Here is a 20,645-nt window from a genome sequence, read left to right as displayed (position 1 = left end):
AGTTCCCCCTTTTCAACCCACTCACCCTCCACTCTCTCAACATCGCCCCTCACACTCCTGGTCCGGAAGGCATCATCCACCCTGAATCCTTGTGCCGCCAGCTCCCATATGCACCAGTGTACAACCTCTGCCCTATCCAGTCCTGCAAGGTAGAATTCGGATCATGGTAGTTGTGGGGAGGAAGCATCCAGGATCTGGGGGAAAGCTGTGTTCTTCATTGGTACTACATCGCACCCTGACTGACCCATCTCCTCTCCTAAACCCCTCTATGAGGGGATCTCCAGTGGCCGACACTTGAGCCTTGGGTCTCCACTCTGCACTTCCCCCTTCATTCACTATGGTATATATATATACCTTTCCTTAACTGTCCTTTTGTTGATTTCTAGTCTTGCATAGTGGTCTGAGAGGGAAATCTGAGTGATCTCTATGTGCTTGAATTTACTCTGGCTCAACTTGTGCCCCAGCATGTGGTCTAACTTCAAATATGTGCTCTGTTTGCTTGAAAACAATGTGATTTTCTTTTTAACTTGGGCAAAGAGCTCTAAAAATTTCTATTAGGTCAAATTGCAAATTGTAGAGTGTAGTTCTGTAGCTTTCATGTTAAGCTTCTTTCCCTGTGATCTATCATTCTCTGAGAGCTGTGTATTAAACTCACCTACTATGATTCTTGAGCCTGTGACTTCTTTTTTCATCTTTGGAGTGTTTGATTGATGAATTTCTCAGGTATATCATTGGGTGAGTATGTATTTAGTATCCTCACTGGTTCTTGGTCTACTGTTACCTAAAGTGTTATATATTTCCTGTCCTTATCTCTTGTTTTGGCTTGAGCTTGAAATCAATCTTACCAGAGATTAGAGTTTCAACCCCTGCTTTCTTTGAATTTTGCCATTTCCTTGGTATATTTTTCACCAGCCTTTAATTCTCAGCCTGTTTTTGCCTGTGAGCTTGAGATGTGTCTCTGGTAGACAATAGATCGATGGGTTATGTTTTCTAAGCCAGTTTTCTAGTCTTTGTCTTTTAATGGATGAGTTCAGTCCATTGACTTCCAGAGATATTACATCCATCTGTGGATTCTGTGATGTCATCTCATACATTTTTTTGTTAGATATTCTTATCATTACGTTGTGTGTGTGGGTGGGGTGGTCATTCTTGCCTTCTTTGCATTATTGAGCTAATGTTATCTTGGGACTGTTTTTGATGTACTGATGTCTGTGTGGAGTTGCTCTATGTGGTGGTCTCCTAATTGTGCTTGGTGTATGTTATTCTTCTGACCACGGTGAATCAGGAACAATTTTTTTGCACAGCTGTGTTTCTTTTAATGTATTCTTTTTTTAATGTTTTAAATTCTTTATTATTTTTTTAAAAATGTATTCTTTAAGAGTGTCCTTGTCCCGGAAAAATTCGTACCTCTCTGTTTATCTTGATCGATAATTTGGCTGGGTAGAAATTCTTGGGTTGGTATTATTCTGTTTCAACTTCTTGAAGATGTTACTGCACTCTCTCAGCTGTACTTTTGTGAGTCAGCACATCCAGCTCCCAAAATTAAGTTCATAGAGGCAGCCACTTCAGAAGACAGATTGCTGTCCTAAAGCAGTCAGCCTTGCTTATTCTGTGGTCTGCTCATTTACACCAACTTATTTCTTTTTGTGCTTCCAGTTAGATGTTCTCTATTGTTATGATTTCAAAGTTACTAAATATTTATCTGGCAGTATACAATCTGCCATTAATCTGGTTCATATGATTGTTTTATATACATATAATTTCTGTCATGCTTTTCAAGGTATCCACTTGTTATTTTCTTATATTTTCTGTTTTTATCTGTACTATATCAGGTTTTTCTTTACACTTGAGCATACTTATAGTGCTTATTAAAAGTTTCTGTCTGACTAGTTTCTCAGTTTTGTTAATTCTTGATCTTTCTTTGTGTTGAGTCACTCTTCTCTTGGTATTTTAAAATAACTAGCAATTTTAAATTGGATGTTGATCATCATGTTTCTATGTTATTGGATATTGAATTTTATTGCTTTCCTTTAAGGACTGTTACCCATCTATGATCAAAGGATTGTAAATAATAAAGTCCAAATCTGAAGGAGGTGTGGAAGCATAAAGATTTCTCCCAAGTTGTCTCCCCAAATATATGCCAAACCCACGATGCTATTTGCTACACAGGGTAAATGTCTGTACACTGGGTCATTGAAAGTAGGTCAAAAGTTTTTCTTCTTAAGGGCATCTAGAGCAATCAGACTGTATTGTCTGACTCACCCAAAGTAGGGCCCACTCCCTTCTGATATTGTTCCTTTGAAGGAGTGCTCAAAGGCAAGACCAGGACCACTCCAGGATATCTAAATTTAGGCTACTATATTGAGTCAAGGGTACATCCATCATGCCACCTATGTAATCCTATTTCTTCCCTGTACTATTGTGTGTACACTCCTAGGTCATCGCCCTCCTATTGCTTGTGTTGCTTAGGTTACTACCCCTTTGCATGACGTACTTTTTTAATATAATCAGATGGCATGCATGCCCCCCAAAGATATAAGCCTTGGTTAGAAATAAAACCTCATGAGAGCTCTCTCCTGCCCTCTCATCCCCCACCTCCATGTGTACCACCAAGAGGAGCTGAGGTGAGCATGCTACCATGAAATGTGTCTGACTCCTTTATGTTACTCTGCCTTTCCGATCTCTCCCTATTCTCTATGACTTTACTATAATCTTTATATATCCTAACCATACAATTGTGCCTACTGAGCCCGTGATTAGTGTTGGGGGCTGGCTACCCCCACAAGGAGGGAACAGTATTGTAGTCTAAATTGTGAACATCTGGCTTGCAGAAGGCTATGAATGACAATGGAAGTTCAAAGTTCCTTTGCAGGTCCACACACAAATCCTCTTTGACTGTAATCCAGGCATGTGACTAGCTTTATCATCAAACAGAGAGCAGTGTAATGCCAATTATGGCTCATGTATTTAGGTTAAAATGGCATACCTTATCATTTTGATCTCCCCTGTTTCCGTGTTTAATATTTCCTGCTTTTTTTTCTAGTTGAGGTTTCTTCTTGTTTTGTTTTGATATTGTCGCTAGGCTTTTTGTTTGCTTCTTGGTTGTGTTTTGTATGATTTTCTGCATATGAAATCCAAAATTGGTGAATCTATAGAGGCACTATGAGTACAAAGAAGAAAATGCTCTAAAATTGATTGTGGTAAAGATTGTACAATTTTTCTTGATATAATCGAACTATTGAATTGTATGACATGTAAATGAATTGCCCATAAAAAACGTTTTAAAAAATCTATAGCAGCAGCAACTGGATTAATAAGTACCTAGGACCATGACAGAGGAGATTGGTACAATGAGAATGAGGAAGAAAATGTTCTAAAATTGATTATGGTGATTACTGCACCATACTTGTCACTGTAATTGAATGATATATGAATTATATGGCAATGATTTTTTAGATGATTAGTTCTAGCTTTATATTTAATTTTTAAATAATTTTATTAGGGCTCATACAACTCTTATCACAATCCATACATACACCCATTGTATGTCAGGCACATTTGTACATTTGTTGCCCTCAACATTCTCAAAACATTTGCTTTCTACTTAAGCCCGTGATATCAGCTCCTCATTTTTCCCCTTCCCTCCACAGCCCCCCTCCCTCATGAACCATTGATAATTTATAAATTATTATTATTTTGTCATGTCTTACACTGTCCAATATCTCCATTTACCCACTTTCCTGGTGTCCGTTCTCCAGGGAGGAGTTTATATGTAGATCCTTATAATTGGTTCCCCTTTTCTACCCTACCTTCCATCCACCCTCCAGTATCGCCACTCTCACCACTGTCTGTCCTAGATTCCCTGTGCTTCTGGTTCCTATCTGTACCACTGTACATCCGATGGTCTAGTCAGATTTGTAAGGTAGATTTGGGATCATGATACTTAGGGTGGGGTGTGGAGGAAGCATTTAAGAACTAGAGGAAACTTGTATGTTTTATTGTTACTACACTGAACCCTGACTGGCTTATCTTCTCCCTGAAATCCTTCTGTAAGGGGATGTCCCCTTGCCTACAGATGGGCTTTGGGTCCCCAATCTGCTCCCCACCTCATTTACAATGATATGTTTTTTTGTTCTTTGATACCTGACCCCTTCAGCAACTCGTGATCACACAGGCTGGTGTGCTTCTTCCCTGTGGGTTTCGTTGCTTCTAAGCTAGATGGCCATTTGTTTACCTTCAAGCCTTTAAGACCCTGGACACTATAGCGTATGACAGCTGGGCACCATCAGCTTTCTTCACCACATTTTCTTATGCACCCATTTGTCTTCAGCGATCATATTGAGAAGTTTGGCTCACTATATATACTCATATATATATATATATATTATTTTTTTAAAGATGCGTTAAGCTCTGTGGACACAGGGAATTAGATGCTTTATACATTAGCTTCAGTTTTTGGAAGTGTCCAGTATATTTATTTCCAGATATTCATTGCCTATAGTTGTGAAGTTGCACCCAGGTAGTTTAGTATTCAGGAAAAGGTTCAATGAGATCATTATGAAGTTACTTGGAACTCTTTCTATACTGTTTTTTCTACAAAATTATAGCCTATTGTGAACTGTGATCTCTACTTCCTCCAGCAGGAATTCTCTTCCTGGGATTCTCCTCTAGCATGTAGTCTAAACGATTCTCCAAGCAGAGCACCAGTGCACCATAGAACCCAGCTTCTTTTCTCTTGAGTGCTATATGCATGTCTTGCCATGAAAAAAGATTATTATCTCATATTTTACCTGATTTCCCCCTTCTTTAACTGAGGGGGATGGGACAGTATGTCAAGCTGCAGTTACTCTCTATTTTAACTCAACTTTCACATCATTAATGTAAATGAAACTTCATTGAACAGCTGGAATATTTCAATGTTATCTTGGTGCATTTCAATTTAAGCGCTAACTCGGTGCCTCTAATTTCTTGAGAATATCATACATTTTTATGTCTTTTACTTTTCTTTGACTATTTAATCTTTAAAAATTAAGGCAAGAGTTTATTTATTTATCTTTAAAACAGTTTTATTGGAACATAATAAGACACAAATCATGCATTTCAATAATTCAATCATATCCAGAAGAGTTGTACAATTATCACCACAATAAACTTTAACACAATTTCTTCTTTCTTGCTCCCCATTTTGACCCTACCTCCCCTGTCCAGTCCGCAAGAAATAATTAATCCACGTTTGCCTGTCTAGATACATAAGGCAAGAGTTTTATTATAAAAATACAAACTCACTGATGTCAAGTCACTGCTGACTCATAGCCACCCTCAGTAGGGTCACCACAAGACTGTTTACAGAAGAAGAAAGCCAGTCTTTCTCCCATGAAGCTGCTGGTGGTTTTGAACTGCTGACCATGCAGATGGCAGTCCAATACTACTCCACCAGGGCCCCTCTTTTATTGTAAAATATTTCCCTTTTCTCTTCCGTTATCAGTACCTATATTGATGGTTTAAAAAGAGAGGAGATAGGGACGTGATACAAGATTGTGGGAATCACAATCAATGAAATGGGTGTGGGTAGTGTGTGCGAATGATGGAAGGAAAAATCAGTCAGCTCTGTAAACCTTCACCTCATTGGCAATAAAAATTTAAAAATAAATAAATAAAAGGGCCCTGGTAGTGCAGTGATCAAGCACTTGGCTGCTAACTGAAAGGTCGGCAACTTGAATTCACCAATGGAAGACAAAATATGGACCATCTGTTTCCACGATGATGACAACATAGGTGTCCTTATGGGGTATTTCTGTTCTGTCCTATAAGGTCTCTGTGAGTTGGAACTAATTCACTTGTAATGAGTTTGATTTTCTGGGTTTTATGATGGCTGAGTTCTGACTTGTTGCTAATTACATCTCATCTTGACATGGGATGGACTCTCCCATGAGGTAACATGGAAGGTGATTGAATATAGGACAGGGGTAGACTTGTCTTCATTGGACAGATAGGTACAGCATGTTTCCCAAACCCTCTTGTTTTATGTGTCCTGTGGACATGCTCCAACCCACACCCGGCCCCAGTTTGATTGTTTTAGAGGTGGATTGCCACAAACAAATGGGTTGTTCCATTCAAGTCTGTGTAAGATTTCACGTTGTGATGACCACTTACTTCCTATTTTCCTGGAGGTCCTCACTGCCCTTGTGGGTTACCAAGGCTATGAACCTTTCAGGGATTAGAAAGCATTATATTTCTCCCATGACAGAAGTCTATAAGGAGCCAAATATTGATTAAGGGCTAATAATTCTAACAATGTTCTAGAGGTGCTAGACAATGCAGTAGCTAAGCAAAAGGAAAAATGCATGGAGAGTGATGAAGAATAAGTAAAGGAAATTCTTTTCAGATTAAACATTAGCTACATAGCAAAGCACACAGAATGTACAACAATATTATCCTAAGTACTGAGTTTCTCAGGTTTACAGGATAATAATAGTTTTCCCCAGAAGGGAAATAAGAAAACAACCAAATACTAGGTCCTAACAATGTACAGTGGGAACCCAACACTACCCCAGGGAAAGCCCATTAACTAAGCAAAGTCCTTGGGTGGTAGAGGAAAAGGGCTCTGGTGTCTTTTGGACTCCCAAAGTGAGATACCTGGTCCTTGGTTATGACCTCCCAGAGGCGCTGGCATCTACGTCCTTTGGTGGGCATCATCCTGTTTCCATCCCATGGAGTCATGTTGGGATTGTCACTGGTCGAGCCCAGCTTCAGCCAGAACCACCACCAGGATCAGCAAGACCACAGCAGAGAGGCCCAGACGCACACAGTTCCCCCCCCAGTAGTTCTGGGAGGGGGCAGCTAGAAACAAGAATGGGAAGTCACTGTGAGGTGCACATGACCAGAGCAAGTATGACCCTGGAAATAGGATCTCTTTGTCCAGTTTCCTGGCCAGACTCCATCTCCAACCATCCCCAGGGCAAAGTTCCAGTGTCTTACTTGTCTTGGATTCGGTGTCTGTGAGTTCTGTGGGAGAGAGACAGGTGTTACCAGGTGTTCTAAGGAATCTGGACTCCCTGCCATGGTTGATTCTGACTCATAACAACCCGTTAAGTCAGGACAGAACTGCCCCTGTAGATTTATAATTCTCGGGACTCTGAAAGTGTTGGGGGAAACCTGGGGCAGCCTTTACTGCCCACTGCTCAGCTTACTTTCAGTTCATGAACACCTTTTATGACCTTTCTTGCATCCTGTTACCCCTGTACCCATGTCCCCTGGCTCTATTTCACACCTCCCTGTGCTTCAAGCTCCCTGATGTTTACCCCTCTCATCTCACAACCAGTCAAAGAGTAAGCCTCAGTGATCCAGGTGAAGTTGAAAATTTGAGGTCTGCGTGATTAATCCTCCCGGGAGTCCACAAATGCCATCATACCTCTGCCCATGGGGATAGGGAGTGGGGGGGATGAAAAGTGGCTGGCCATCAGCACACAAGGGAGCAAGGACTGGGGCTCCTCACCTGGCACTGTGATCTCCAGGGAGTCACTTGGGTGTGAGAGCAGGTAGGGAGAGGTGTGGCGTGAAGCATAGCACCTGTAGGTCCCGGCATCGGTCAAAGTCACAGGGCTCATGGTGAAGGTGCCATATTTCCGCTGACCTTGGTATTGGAATCTCATATACATGAGCGGACCAGCGGCCCCATCCTTGGATAGAAGGAACTTGTCCACATCCTTCGACGAGGTGCACTGCAAGGTCACATTCTCTCCTGAGACGAGTGTGTTTTCTGGCCTAAGCCAGAGGTAGGGTGTGTAGGGGAGAGCTCCTACAGAGGAGGAAGGTGAGGGTTGGGTCACCTTCACTTGGCTCACAGGTGAGAGTCCATCAGGTGCTTGCACGGAGAACCTCTCAGGCTTTCTGTGAGACCCTCACTCTCCCATTCCCACCCCTGCCTCTTCCTGTGATCTCTTTCTCAATCTCTCCCTCTCTCTCACTTCCACATCCTACATTCCCAGAGCTTGTGCAGTTACAACACCTGGCAGGGCTGAGAGGGAGGCTTTGTCGTACACTCCTGGAAAAGAAGGAGGCTGGTGTGTTACCTGAGGCTCTGAGATCATTCCATATTATGCAGGACGGGGATGGGAGAGGGGAGACATTCTCCCTGAGGGGCAGGTGCGAAGGCTGGGTTACAGAGTGTCCTCTCACCTGTCATCACCAGATCTAGGGGCTCACTGAGTGCTGACAACCCAGTGTTGCTGGCATAGGAACAGCGATATCGTCCTGCGTGGTTCACTGTCATTTGTGGAATGAAGAACTCAGCCTTGTTCCTGGGCTCCAAGGGCTTAATTTTTTCCCAGAACACTGGACTGCCCTCTCTATGTAGATGGTATTCCATAGCCTCCAGGGACCCCTGACACCAGATGGTCACAGGTCTCCAAGACATGACTGTAGAACCAGGCTCAGCCCAGATGGTCGGTTTGAGAAGAGTCCCTGGAAGGGAATCAGAGGGAATTTAAAGAAATTGTTCCTTACCTTATCTCCCTCTTCTCTCTCTCTCTCTCTCTCTCTCTCTCTCTCTCTCTCTCTCTCTCTCTCTCTCTGTCACACACACACACACACACACACACACACACACACACACACACACACACACCCTGCAGAAATAATTCCACCATATTCCAAGAACTCACATCTCCTAAAAATCCGTAGGACTTACCAGTCTGTGCTTCCATCTTCTGGCCCAGACTCAGTCCTGGAAAAGAAATCCCACTGAGAGATTTGTCCCCAATGTCCAAGCACACCCTCTCCCCCACTTCTGTCTCCTGATGTCCTATATCAGATTAGATATGAGCCAGGGGTCCCGCCCAGACTAGTGTTCCTCTCACCCTCTACAGATCTCACCCAGGAAGAGCAAGGAGGTTAGCACGGCGGACATGGCTGCTCCACACACTGAATTTGTACCGCAAATGAGCGAGTCCCTGGCACCCGACAGGAGAGACGGGCACACAGGCTGTGGTCACTTCGACACTGACTTCCGTCCTTCATGGTGTTGTCATGACAGTCACCACACAGGAAATCAAACACCTCCTCCCCATGACCCTGCCTCTCAGCTCCCCAGAGGTGGGATGGAGTGGGCACTGGACTTCCGGGGACATTTCAGGAAGAAATGAAGTTTGCTGTGTCCCTGGCTGCATCTCTCTCATCTCCACACATCTTGAAAGGAGAAGACAGGAGACCCCATTCCCTCCCTGAGTCAGTGCCTCAAGCTGAACCCACGGGAGGTCCCTTCCCTTCAAAGAACTCTCCCATGGGCGTCTGCTCCTCTCTCAACGTGCCATTGCTGGACCCATGGCATTGTCCTTCTCATGACAGACCCTGCAGATGCTTCAGGAAGATGAAGATTTGGGCTCTGCTCTGAAAGCTCAGGTTCACCACGACAGTCATTCACAGCAAACTCCACATGGAAAGCCTAGTTCCACTGTAGCTATGACTACAGAGAGAACGACAGGGAAATTTGGGGACAAAATATGATTATTGATCTTGCCCCAACTTTGAGAGTTGTTTTCCTTCTTCGTCTTTTTTTTCTCTCCTATTCAACAGACCCTATGATGGGTCTTCCATTGTTTATCCGGAGAATATCGCCCCGCAAATTCCTGGGAACAAATTCCAGAGCAACGATTCCTCCTCAGGGCTCCCTATGTCCATGGGCATATTGCTCCTGCTCTAGGGTGGACCTGTCTTTTAATTATAGGGAACATTCCATTTGAAGGCTCGCTGAAGGGTAATCTTTGTTTCATTCGGGACCTCTTGTCACCCCCCTGTGTGTCCTTCAGACGCAACCTCCCTTCTCTGAGACTCACATTCTTGGTGGAGCCTGTTCTCATGGCGCCCACTGCTCAGAGGGGATGGGAGAGTCAGTGACGTTTGGGGGGATGGGCTCCACCTTATTCACGTCGAGAGCAGATGAAGACACCAAGGCTAGATGTGGAGTTCCACCGTCAAGGTGAAGAATGGGTATCCCACTCAAGAAGATCAGAAAGGGTGGCTTGTCTGGGAGAAAAGGTTTGACATTGCCTTGATGGCCCCCCAAGAGGAGCATCTGCCCAGAACTGTATGTGTATCACAGATGTTTAACCCACTGTCTTTCATTCTTGGTCGACGCAGGTACCACAATACCCTCTACCTGGATTTTACAAATCCTGTCTTTTCCTTGCCTTTAGCGTACCACATAGGCCACACCAGAAAGACCTGAATTGGAAATTTTCCTAAGGGAACTGGATTGAGCCTTAAACATACCTATTGCACATTAAAGGAATTAACTGAGCCTCTTTCTAAAGACCCCAAGGATGAGACGGGGTACACGAATTTCCAAATCAAACACCTGTCTTCATTCCTCAAGACAGTGTTAGGAACCACAGAGATAAACTTTTTTTTAATTCAGCCTGCGCTGTGGGCAGACCTGGCTGTTGAGATCATGGTCATCCAGGAGGTGAGCATGCTACCATGAAATGTGTCTGACTCTTTTATTTTACTCTCTCTGTCGCATCTCTCCCATTTCTCTATGACTTTACTATAATCTTTATATATCTTAACCGTACAATTGAGCCTACTGAACCCATGATTATTTGTGGGGACTGACTTCCCCCACATCCAGGCATCATTAGCTTTCTTCACCACATTTGCTTACACACCTATTTTGTCTTCAGGCTTATGACAGGATGTTGAGTATCATGGAATGCTGCATTATTAGAACAAACCATTCCTGAATTGAGGTAAAATTAAAGCAGAGTTCCAAAGTCAATGCTTTCTTGTTGCATTTGCATATATATACATAAACAAATACACATGTATATATATTTTTTCTTTTGTCTTTTCTCTTTACTTTCCTCCTACTCCACTATTATGTTTACCCATCATTCACCTCGCTTTCAGATAGAATTCAATTGATCAAATACGACCAGTACATCAAACGCCCCCCCTCATCATCAACTTTAGAACACCTATTTTGCCCCTGTACCATCATTGTCAGCTCCCCACTCACCTCCCACTCTCTCCTCTCCCATGGCACCAAGAAGGGTGGCTACAGTCGCTGTCCCCATAAGATAGCCTCTGCTGCCTATCTTGTAGAGATAAACACCACGAAGAATCAATCAATATACAGCTAGTCACAAGACTAACAGGCTCCTGACACAGAGCAGATCAATATTTCTCTCTCTCTCTCCTTCTCTCTCTCTCCTTCTCTCTCTCTCTCTCTCTCTCTCTCTCTCTCTCTCTCTCTCTCTCTCTCTCTCTTAAATGCAGAGAAGGACGTGTTATAAACCATCACCCCAGTCCCCATTTCTTTCAGGGTTAGATATCCTGGGTCCTGCTTATCAAACAACACAAACACCCTTTTAGTCTTCCACATTTATGTCTGAAAGGCATACAACTTAAGACCCCCTTGCTATTTGTGCATTCAGGCACGGAATGTTCTAGTGCCCGCCCCCATCCTTCCTCCCACTCCTGCCACCCCATTATAGTTTCCTGCCACCCTGTTAGACTTTCAGTGTGGCCTCCTTGTGGGTAACACCCAACAGTTCAAATGGAGTGCAAAGTACTGCCCCTGAGTCAGAAGTCCACTATGGGGATGCTTGGGGACATTATGGCTTCACTCCTGACACTGGTCTATTGTACTTTCCTCTTGGTTTGTCCATGTAGGGGGTCAGACCAGCTGCTGTCCCTGAACTGTATTTTAGGGCTGTCCTCTGCAGGACTATCATCCAGGGAGAGGCCTTCACATCTCAGGTTAGGGCCATCCTGCAGTCATCTCTAGTACTGAGTGACTGAGCAGGAACATTGGCTTTAAGGATTGGCACACTGGAATGAGGTCTACTTTCCCTCTGCCTTCCTGTGGAGATATAAACAATACCCTCCCCTTTGGTGTTTAGCACCCTGCTACCCCCATTACTGTTGTTTTTCTTCCCCATCCCTCTGTGGACCTGAAAGGCATATGAGGGGGTAGGGGAAGATGCCTTTGGACACAGGTGCTAACTGCATCTCTTTCTGATGACATATGAATCATTGGGTTTGGTCAAGCTCATGCCAGAAATACGATGAGGTACCTAAAAAAACTGGAATTTGTTTTGAAAAGCTATCTATTTAATCTTTTTTAAAATAAAATATCTTTTTGTTTTCCAAGTACTCGCCATTACACTTCATACATTTGTCAAATCTGTGATTCCATCCTTGGAACTCATCTGTTTGGGTGGCTGACAGCATCTCCCTCATGGTCCCCTCCCCCCCGCCCCCATGTCTTCTATATCATCAAATCGCTTCACTTTCATGTCCCTCTGCCTTCTCAGAAACAAAAAGAAGTCACACGGAAGGAGGTCTGGTGAGTAAGGATTGTGGGGCAAGAGAGGCATGTTGTCTCTTAGCCCAAAACTGGCGCCCTGAGATGGCTGCGCGTCAGCAGATGCATTGTCGCGACGGGAAAACCAGTCAGTCCCCTCTGTGCCACAAATCATCCCGTTGATTGCACACTTATGCTATTTTTCAGAACCTTTACAGAGAAAGCTCGATGAACAGTCTGACCTGGTGGAACAAACTCCAAACACACTGTGAGTGCACATTTTTGTCCCTTCAAGAAGTTGATGGAAATCCAGGATGACCTTTGTCGTCAATCGATATTTCACCTTTTTGAAGTGAGAAAGTCACTCCATACACTTGATTTTTTTCTATTAGCACTGTCCTTCTAAACTGTGTTCAACATCTAAACGGTTTCTGTGACATTTTTCCTGAGCAGGAAACAAAATTTCATAGCCACATGCAGTTCTCTTAAATCGGCCATCACAAGAAATGAAGTTTGAATGAAATCGCTTTTACAAAAAAATTCACTGTGACCCAAGAGAACACTCCCAGGTGATGCCACTGGGTATACTAACTCAGAGTGAGTTGCTTGGTGCTCACATTGTCAGAAAAATGCATAGTACAAAGCTCTGCCAAGCGGAGCACTTTTCTATTCTTTTTTTTAATATCGTTAAACCCTTGTCTGTTCTTTAGCCCAGACATTGTGTGTTGTGTGCTGTTTACTTTGTGGCCATTTTGTGTTTTGAAGTTACCTTAGTGGACTCATGTTGTACTTGGCTTTTGCAACTTGGCTAATTTCATTCAACACACCCTCCTCCAATTTTTCCACATGATGAGGTGTTTCATCGTTTCCATGCTATTTTTTTAGGGATTCGTAATATTCCATTGTGTTTGTATATTAGGTATTGTTTGCTTGTTTTGTTTTTATTCATCTATTGATGGAAATTTAGGATGTTTCCAATGTTTTGTGATTGTTCAATGTACAGTGACTAACTGGATAGCAGATGTCTGGTCGTGGTCTGTTTCTTATTTCTTGTGGTATATATCCAGTAGTGGAATTGTTGGGCCCTACAGTAGCTCAATTTCCATCTGTTCATTTTCTTCATTCTTGTACTCATTATTATCACCCCATTTACCACCAGCCTTCCCTACTACAAGCCTAAGAAACTATTTTTAAGAGTTTGATTGACCTATGTTCACATATCATACACTTCTGTAGTTCAGTTCATATTTTTTATAAAAGAGTTGTATAGTCATCACCACAATCGGTTCCAGAATATTTTCTTCCCTTTTCTTTTCTTTACCAGCTCCACAATTCCCTGAAACCTCCCTCACCCTCTGGTGCTGTGTCCCAATAAGCCCGAAATTCAGCCATTATCTCTATAACTTCTCCCTACTGGCTCCACATACTGGAAAACATTAAAAAATATTAACAACAACAATAACAAAACAAACAGATAAACAACCCCAATCAAGGAAAAGGCAGGGAGGATTGAAAAGCACAACACATTTAAAATAGGTCAAAAGGTAAATCAAAAGGGGCTGTATCTAATTTTAACCTAATTCCACCTGCCACCATTGAGATTTGTATACTCTCTGTTTCATAACAAAGCTATCTGTCAACTGTGGTCAGAAGAGATTCATCAGAGGCTTACTTTATATGGGCATCCTGCAAATGGATTTTGGGTTTCAACTTTCATGCATGGAATCCCTCATGGTGTAGTGGTTATGTATTGGGCTGGGTTGCCTAAGGGCAGAAGTTCTAAAGTGCCAGCTCTTCCTTGGAAGATGACTGGGCTTTCTACTTCCATGAACAGCTACAGCCTTCGAAACTCAAAAGGGCAGTTGTACCCTGTCGTATGGGGTCACTATGAGTGGCATTGACTCGATGGCAGTGTGTGAGAGTGAGATGTCATCCATTGCCTTCTGCAAATAGGTATTCCCAGTTTTACCACTGCTGTCATTCCCTCCTTCAGATTTGGAGTTTATTATTTACAATCCTTGGATCACACAGACTGGTGGAGGTAATTGAATGTCACTGAGAGGGCTGCTTATTGGGAAGGAAAAAAAAAAGAAAATCCTTAAAGACCCAGATGCTATTGTTTTTGATAACTGGGACCATCTGCTTTCTTCACAACACTTGGCTGTAGTTCCCATATCATCAGGGATCTCTTCATGAAGGTAAGCATCAAGCAGGGCAATGTCATTAAGTGAATTGTTCTAATATTGTGACTAGAATTAAGTGGGGTATCTACATTCTTTCACCTATTGTGGTTTATAGATAGATCTAGTTGATTGATATGACAGTGAACATTATCAGTTATCCACTTTGGGTTTAAGGCCATTCTATTGATCGTGCCATTAATTTATCCAATTGTAGAGAATTTAATGCACTGTTGAAAAAAGGTGTAATTCAAGTGCTGACTGCCTCAGAACCACATTCTATGAATTGTCGATTTGTACACATTAATCTCTCCAAAGATTGAGAATTATTTTCATTGACAATGGGGGTTGTTGATAGGACAATAATTTCTATTCACCTTCATTTCCTAGAGCAGCATCATGCTCATCAGATTCAAACATGTCATGGTCTGCCCTAAGAAACTATTAATACAGTTACAGTCCCTATAGATTTTCCTATTCTACATTATGTATAAAAAAACACCAAAAAACAAAACCCAACAAAAATAACAAATGATAGAGGAAAAACTCTAATAGAAAAGTAAACAATGATATGAATTACAACAGATCAAAATGGGTCAAAAGGGAATACTAAAAATAAAGTGTTATAATTTAACCCAAGGACATCTATGTTCATCAATTTTCCAGTGCATTCAGCCTGATAAGAAGGCTCTTCACAACCCTGGACAATGGTCAAAGGGGATTCTCCAGAGAATCAATCAACTTCAGCAGAGACTTAAAAATAACAACTAATTCCTTGATGATATCCTTTCTATACACTTCAGAATTTATTGGGATTCAGTAATCTGTCCCCAATGCCTTTTTAATGGAATTGAGTATAAATCATTGGATGTCCAGAAAGTGAACGTAGGATTATTTTAAAAGTTTATGTTTCATGGTGTTATGATTCCCCGCACCCCCCTTTGTTGTTTGAAACCTGGTCCCCTCAGCCCTTCATGATCACCGTGAATGAGGGGAGTGCGTGATGGGGACCCAGTGTCCATCTGTAGACAGCTGGACATCCCTTGCAAAGGGGGTAGTGGGGAGGAGATGAGTCACTCCGGGTTCAGTGTAGCAACAATTAAACTCAAAACCTTCCTCTAGTTCTTGAACGCTTCCCCCCACCCCCAATTATCATGATCCCAATTCTCCCTTGTGGACCTGGTTAGACCAGAGGATGCACAGCGGTGCAGTAGGGATCTGGAAACACAGACAATCTAGGAGCGGTGAGAGTGGCGACACCGGGAGGGAAGGGGGCATAGAAAGGGGGAACCGATCTCGGGGATCTACATGTAACCTCCTCTCTGGGGGATGGGCAACAGGAAAGTGGATGAGGGGAGACGCCGGGCAGTGTAAGATAGGATGGAGTGAAAATTTATAAGTTATTAAGGGTTCGTGAGGGAGGGAGAAATGGGGAGGGAGGGGGAGGGAAAAAAGGAAAATAAGCTGATTCCAGGAATCCAAGTGGAAGGCGAATTTTGAGAATGATGAAGGCAACAAATGTATAAGGGTGCTTTACTCAATTGATGTATGTATGGATTGTGATGAGTTGTATGAGCCCCAATAAACTGATTTATTGAAAAAATAAAAGTTTATCTTTTACCGGCGGTCAAAACGACGACCAGGTGAGCCGCACACTTTGAGGGCTCTTTCGAACAATGTGATTTTAGTGTCCAGTTAGCCAAGTGGGAGGAGACTGCTGAGTGAAAGATCCCCCTAGGACATCACCCCACCCACAGCCAATGCATTTGTCCTGAGCTGGGTTCTGAGTAATCCAGGATCTGATTCTTGGGGAATCTCGGCTCATCAGGACGATCTCCTCCACCACATGCCACCACCACTGCCATGATCATTGATTGACCACTCCCCCCCCCCCCCCAGGCTAGGCCTCCATGCCAGGAGTTGCTTGGCTGCCCCCGCCGAGATACGCAAAGCTGTGGCGGACCCCCTACAGCAGCTGCCCAACTCATGGGAGTTCACTGGGAGAGAAGTCTCCCTTTGTGCAATTCTCCTCTCCCCACGTGGCAGTGATCTGCCCCGTGGGCTCGGGTCCCTCCTTCCATTCACCCAGGGCCCTGTTAACTGACCTGCAATCTTCCCGGTAGCTGGTTGGGTGACCTGCACTGGGGATGATTCACACCCATTGCTGCCTGGGAACTGGCCACTGGCACCCCGTTTGCCTGCCTGCTCCAGCCAGCTTTGCTCCCGCTCCCTGCCTGGGAGGCTACATTGCAGCACGCTCTCAGCCACCAGAGCTGGGCACTTCCCGCTGGTGCCCGCCTATTGCTAGGGCCCATCCCTCTTGTACCCATGGCCCTGCATTTCCGTCGGAGCCACTTCAGGCTGGCCAGTGCCACGGCAGTGCCCTGTGGGGTATCCAGCACCGGCAGCTCTGAGTGCTAAGCCTGCCAGCCCCAGCCCATTCCTACCAGTGCAGAGGGCTGGCACCACTGCCCTCTGTTTGCCACCAGAGCCACCGCTGTCCATCTCCAGCCCGGCTCATGCCACTGCGGAGTCTTGCGCTGTTCACAGTGCCGGCACCCCGAACAATAAGTGTTCTTGCCTGCTAAGGAGCAGAATGACATAGCTTTGCGTTTCTTGCAAATGGCCCCAGCCCGTTCCTGCTGGCATAGTAGGTGAGCGCCTCCGCCCGGTGCTTCCCACAGCACCCCTTGCTGCCCCAGCCCTTTCCGGGCAGTGCAGGAGGCTCGCTGCTGTGGTGCGTCTCCTGCCAGCACAGCCTCTGCCTACCAGCTTAACACTACAGGCTTTCAGGGACACGAGGAGTGTGTGCTCGATCTGAAGAGCATTCATTCCCCTCACATAGCCTGGCTCCAGATCCCTAGATCAGCACCACTTCCCATGGCAGCGAGGCCTCCCCTACCTTCTATTAGGCATCTCAAGAAATTGGAGGGAAAAGGAGGGGGAAATTTTGTTTTGTTTTCTTCTTTGCTCTCTCATTTTTTTCTTTTTCCTCTTTTATTACTATTTCTTTTAATTTTTTTTGCTTTCCTTCTCTCTCTCTTTTAAATTAAAAACATTTTAATTAAACCAAAAAGTTGCTGTGTCCTGACAGACCAGGTCAAAGTAGCCTAGGGGCATTCATTTAGGCTTCAGTTCCCACTCCAGTCACTGAAACTTCTGACCACTGTGGGCCACTGAACCATTGAGGAACTTCTGCCTACACAGCATTCTGACTCACCTCTATAGTAGGTCACAGGAAGCCCCCTGAAAGTAACCTTAATAGTTACACAGAGAAGGACCTAAGGACCCTCTGGTCTCCCAGGAACATGGGGCCCACAAAAGGATCAAGGAAAAATCAACAGACCACATTGCTCCCAACCAAAAAAAAACAAACAGAGAGACAAAACACAGTAGCAGAATTAATGACTCTCGTATTTGAATCAGACATGGATCTGTCACATAAGGAATTCTTCAGAAGTCTGCTCAGAGTAATACAGGAGCTGAGGGAAACAACACAGAATAAGGATGCAATGATAGAGAATATGAAGTCCATAATAGAGGGGTTGAACTACACAATAGAGGGGATGAAGTCCGCACACCAAAGGGACATACAGGTGCTAATGGATGAGGTAGCAGAAGCCACACATAAAGTTACAGAATTTACTATTAGGCTTGAGAAGGCAGAGAACCATAACAGTGATTTCGTATATACCCAAACAGACCTAAGCAAGCAGGAAAGACAATGCGATAGAAAAATTAAAGAAGCAGAAGATAAACTGAGATCAATGACAGATGCCGTGAAGAAGAATAACATTTGAATAATCGGTCTACCAGAGCAGAACACACCACGCAAGTCAACATCCAACATAGTGAAGGAGTTTCTGAAGAAAACTTTCCCACCTTAATGAGTGAGAGCCAGGCACTCATACAGGAAACAGAAAGGACACCAACTAGATTAGATCCCAAGAAGAACATAACAAGATATATAATAGTCAAAATAACCAACTTCGAGGAAAAAGAGAAAATTGTAAGCGCAGCAAGAGAAAGGAAGACAGTCACATACAAAAGAACTCAGGTAAGAGTATGCTCAGACCTATCAGCAGAAGCCGTGAAGAGGAGGAGAGGGTAGAGCAACATCTTTCAAAAGCCGAAAGGCAAAAATGCCTCCCCCAGAATCATTTACCCTGCCAAGTTATCCATTAAGATAGATGGGGTGATAAGGTTCTTCCAGGACAAGGAAAGACTCAAAGAATGTGCTGCAAGACACCTGACCCTGCGGAAGATACTGGCTGACTCACTATGGCCAGAGGATCAACCTCCACCAAGAACAAGCACATCTTCATCTAGAAGCCAACGTTCAAGCAACAAATACCAAGAAGACAGGGCCTCAGAGGGAAATGAAGACAAGATAGATACTCAAACACAGCACACTGATATGAAGGGAGAGAGGAAAACACCCAAAACACAAGAGAGGGTATGACAACTATGAATCCACAGATTGTGATAATAACTCTGGATTCCAATGGACCCAATTCAGACATTAAAAGAAAAAGGCCGGAGGACTGGCTCAGAGAACATAATCCATCAATCTGTTGCCTGCAAGAGACACATCTTAAGCGCACAGGCAAAAATAAAGTAAGAATAAAAGGCTGACAGAAAGTATACCAGGCAAATGGCAACTTATAAAAAGCAGGGGTGGCAATCTTAATCTCTGACAAAATGGGCCTCAAGGTTCAAACCATAAAAAGAGACAAGGAGGGACATTACATAATGCTCAAAGGCTCAGTAAACCAAGAACCAGTTAGCATATTGAATATTTATGCGCCAACAATGAAACCGTGAGATTCATCAAACTATTAAAAGACGAAAAAAGAAATCACAGATTCAACAATCATAGTAGGTGACTTTAACACACTCCACTAGCAGAGAAAGACAGATCACTGGGAAAGAAGCTCAGCAAAGAGGCTATAGAGCTAAACAATGTAATTGAGCAACAGGACCCGAGAGACATTTATGGAACTTTGTATCCAAGCGCAAAAAATTTCACATTTTTCTCAAGGTCACATGGATCATTTTCAAGAACAGACCACATGCTGGGACACAAGTCAAACCTGAGTAAATTCAAATACATAAATATTCAGACACCTTTCTCAGATCACCATGCCATAGAGGTGGAGATTAATAAAAAAGTACATCCACCACCCCTTGCTGAAGGGTTGTGGGGAGGAGGAGATGAACCAGTCAGGGTGCAGGGTAGCAACGGTGAAACATATAACTTTTATCTAGTTCTTAAATGCTTTCTCCCCGCCCACTATCATGATCCCAATTCTACCTTACAAATCTGGCTAGATCAGAGGAAACACAGGGAATCCAGGACAGATGACTCATTCAGGACCAGTGGTGAGAGTGACGATGCCTGGAGGGTGGAGAGAATGTGGGGTAGAAAGAGGGAATGGATTACAAGAATCTACATATAGCCTCCTCCCTAGGGGAGGGACAGCAGAGAAGAAGGCGGGGGGAGACATCTGACAGTGTAGTATATGAAAAATAATAATAATTTATGAATGATGAAGGGTTCATGAGGTAGCGAGAGTGGGGAGGGAGGGGGAAATGAGCAGCAGATATTAAGGGATCAAGTGGAAGACAAGTGTTTTGAAAATGATGAGGGCAACAAATGTACATATGTTCTTGACACAATGGATGGAGTATGGATTGTGATAAGAATTGTATGAGCCCCCAATAAAATGATTTTTTAAAGTATGTCCAGAAAAGCAAGGGCAATCAATTGGATGATAAGCAATGATCTCCTGTGCCATGAATGGGTACAGGTTCAGATTAGAGAGGATATTAGGAAGCTTCTAGACAATAATTAGAATAAAAATACAATGTATCTAAACTTATACGGTACTGTGAAGGCAGGTATCAGAGGTAGCGTGATATCAAAGAAGAGAGGCTTATGACAGATATGTTATCACAAAACCTCCTACAAGTAGAACAGAGGCAACAGAATAACCCCTCCAATAGCAAAAGAAACGAAATAAGAAAAACCAGGTCAGAGTAAACCAGTGGGAATACAAAAGAATGATGCAAAAGATAAATGCAGCTAAAAGCTAGATCTATGAAAGGATCAACAGAATTGACAGACCGCTGGTGAATCTGATAGTAAAGATGAAAATCTT

The 20,645-nt window shown here is 43.5% G+C and overlaps 1 protein-coding gene across 1 annotated transcript; it reads right to left on the bottom strand.

Annotated features, from left to right (window-relative positions):
• Positions 1-6,673: 6,673 nt before the first annotated feature.
• LOC142432600 (leukocyte immunoglobulin-like receptor subfamily B member 4) lies at positions 6,674-8,908 on the bottom strand. The gene is given in 6 exon segments (XM_075537827.1): positions 6,674-6,840; positions 7,496-7,759; positions 8,009-8,044; positions 8,179-8,463; positions 8,690-8,725; positions 8,875-8,908. Coding segments are annotated over 6 exon segments (822 nt in total).
• Between the last annotated feature and the right edge of the window lie 11,737 nt (positions 8,909-20,645).

This window comes from Tenrec ecaudatus, chromosome 18 (genome assembly GCF_050624435.1).
Source record: "Tenrec ecaudatus isolate mTenEca1 chromosome 18, mTenEca1.hap1, whole genome shotgun sequence".
Lineage (NCBI taxonomy): Eukaryota > Metazoa > Chordata > Mammalia > Afrosoricida > Tenrecidae > Tenrec > Tenrec ecaudatus.
This window is presented reverse-complemented; position numbering and strand designations above follow the sequence as displayed.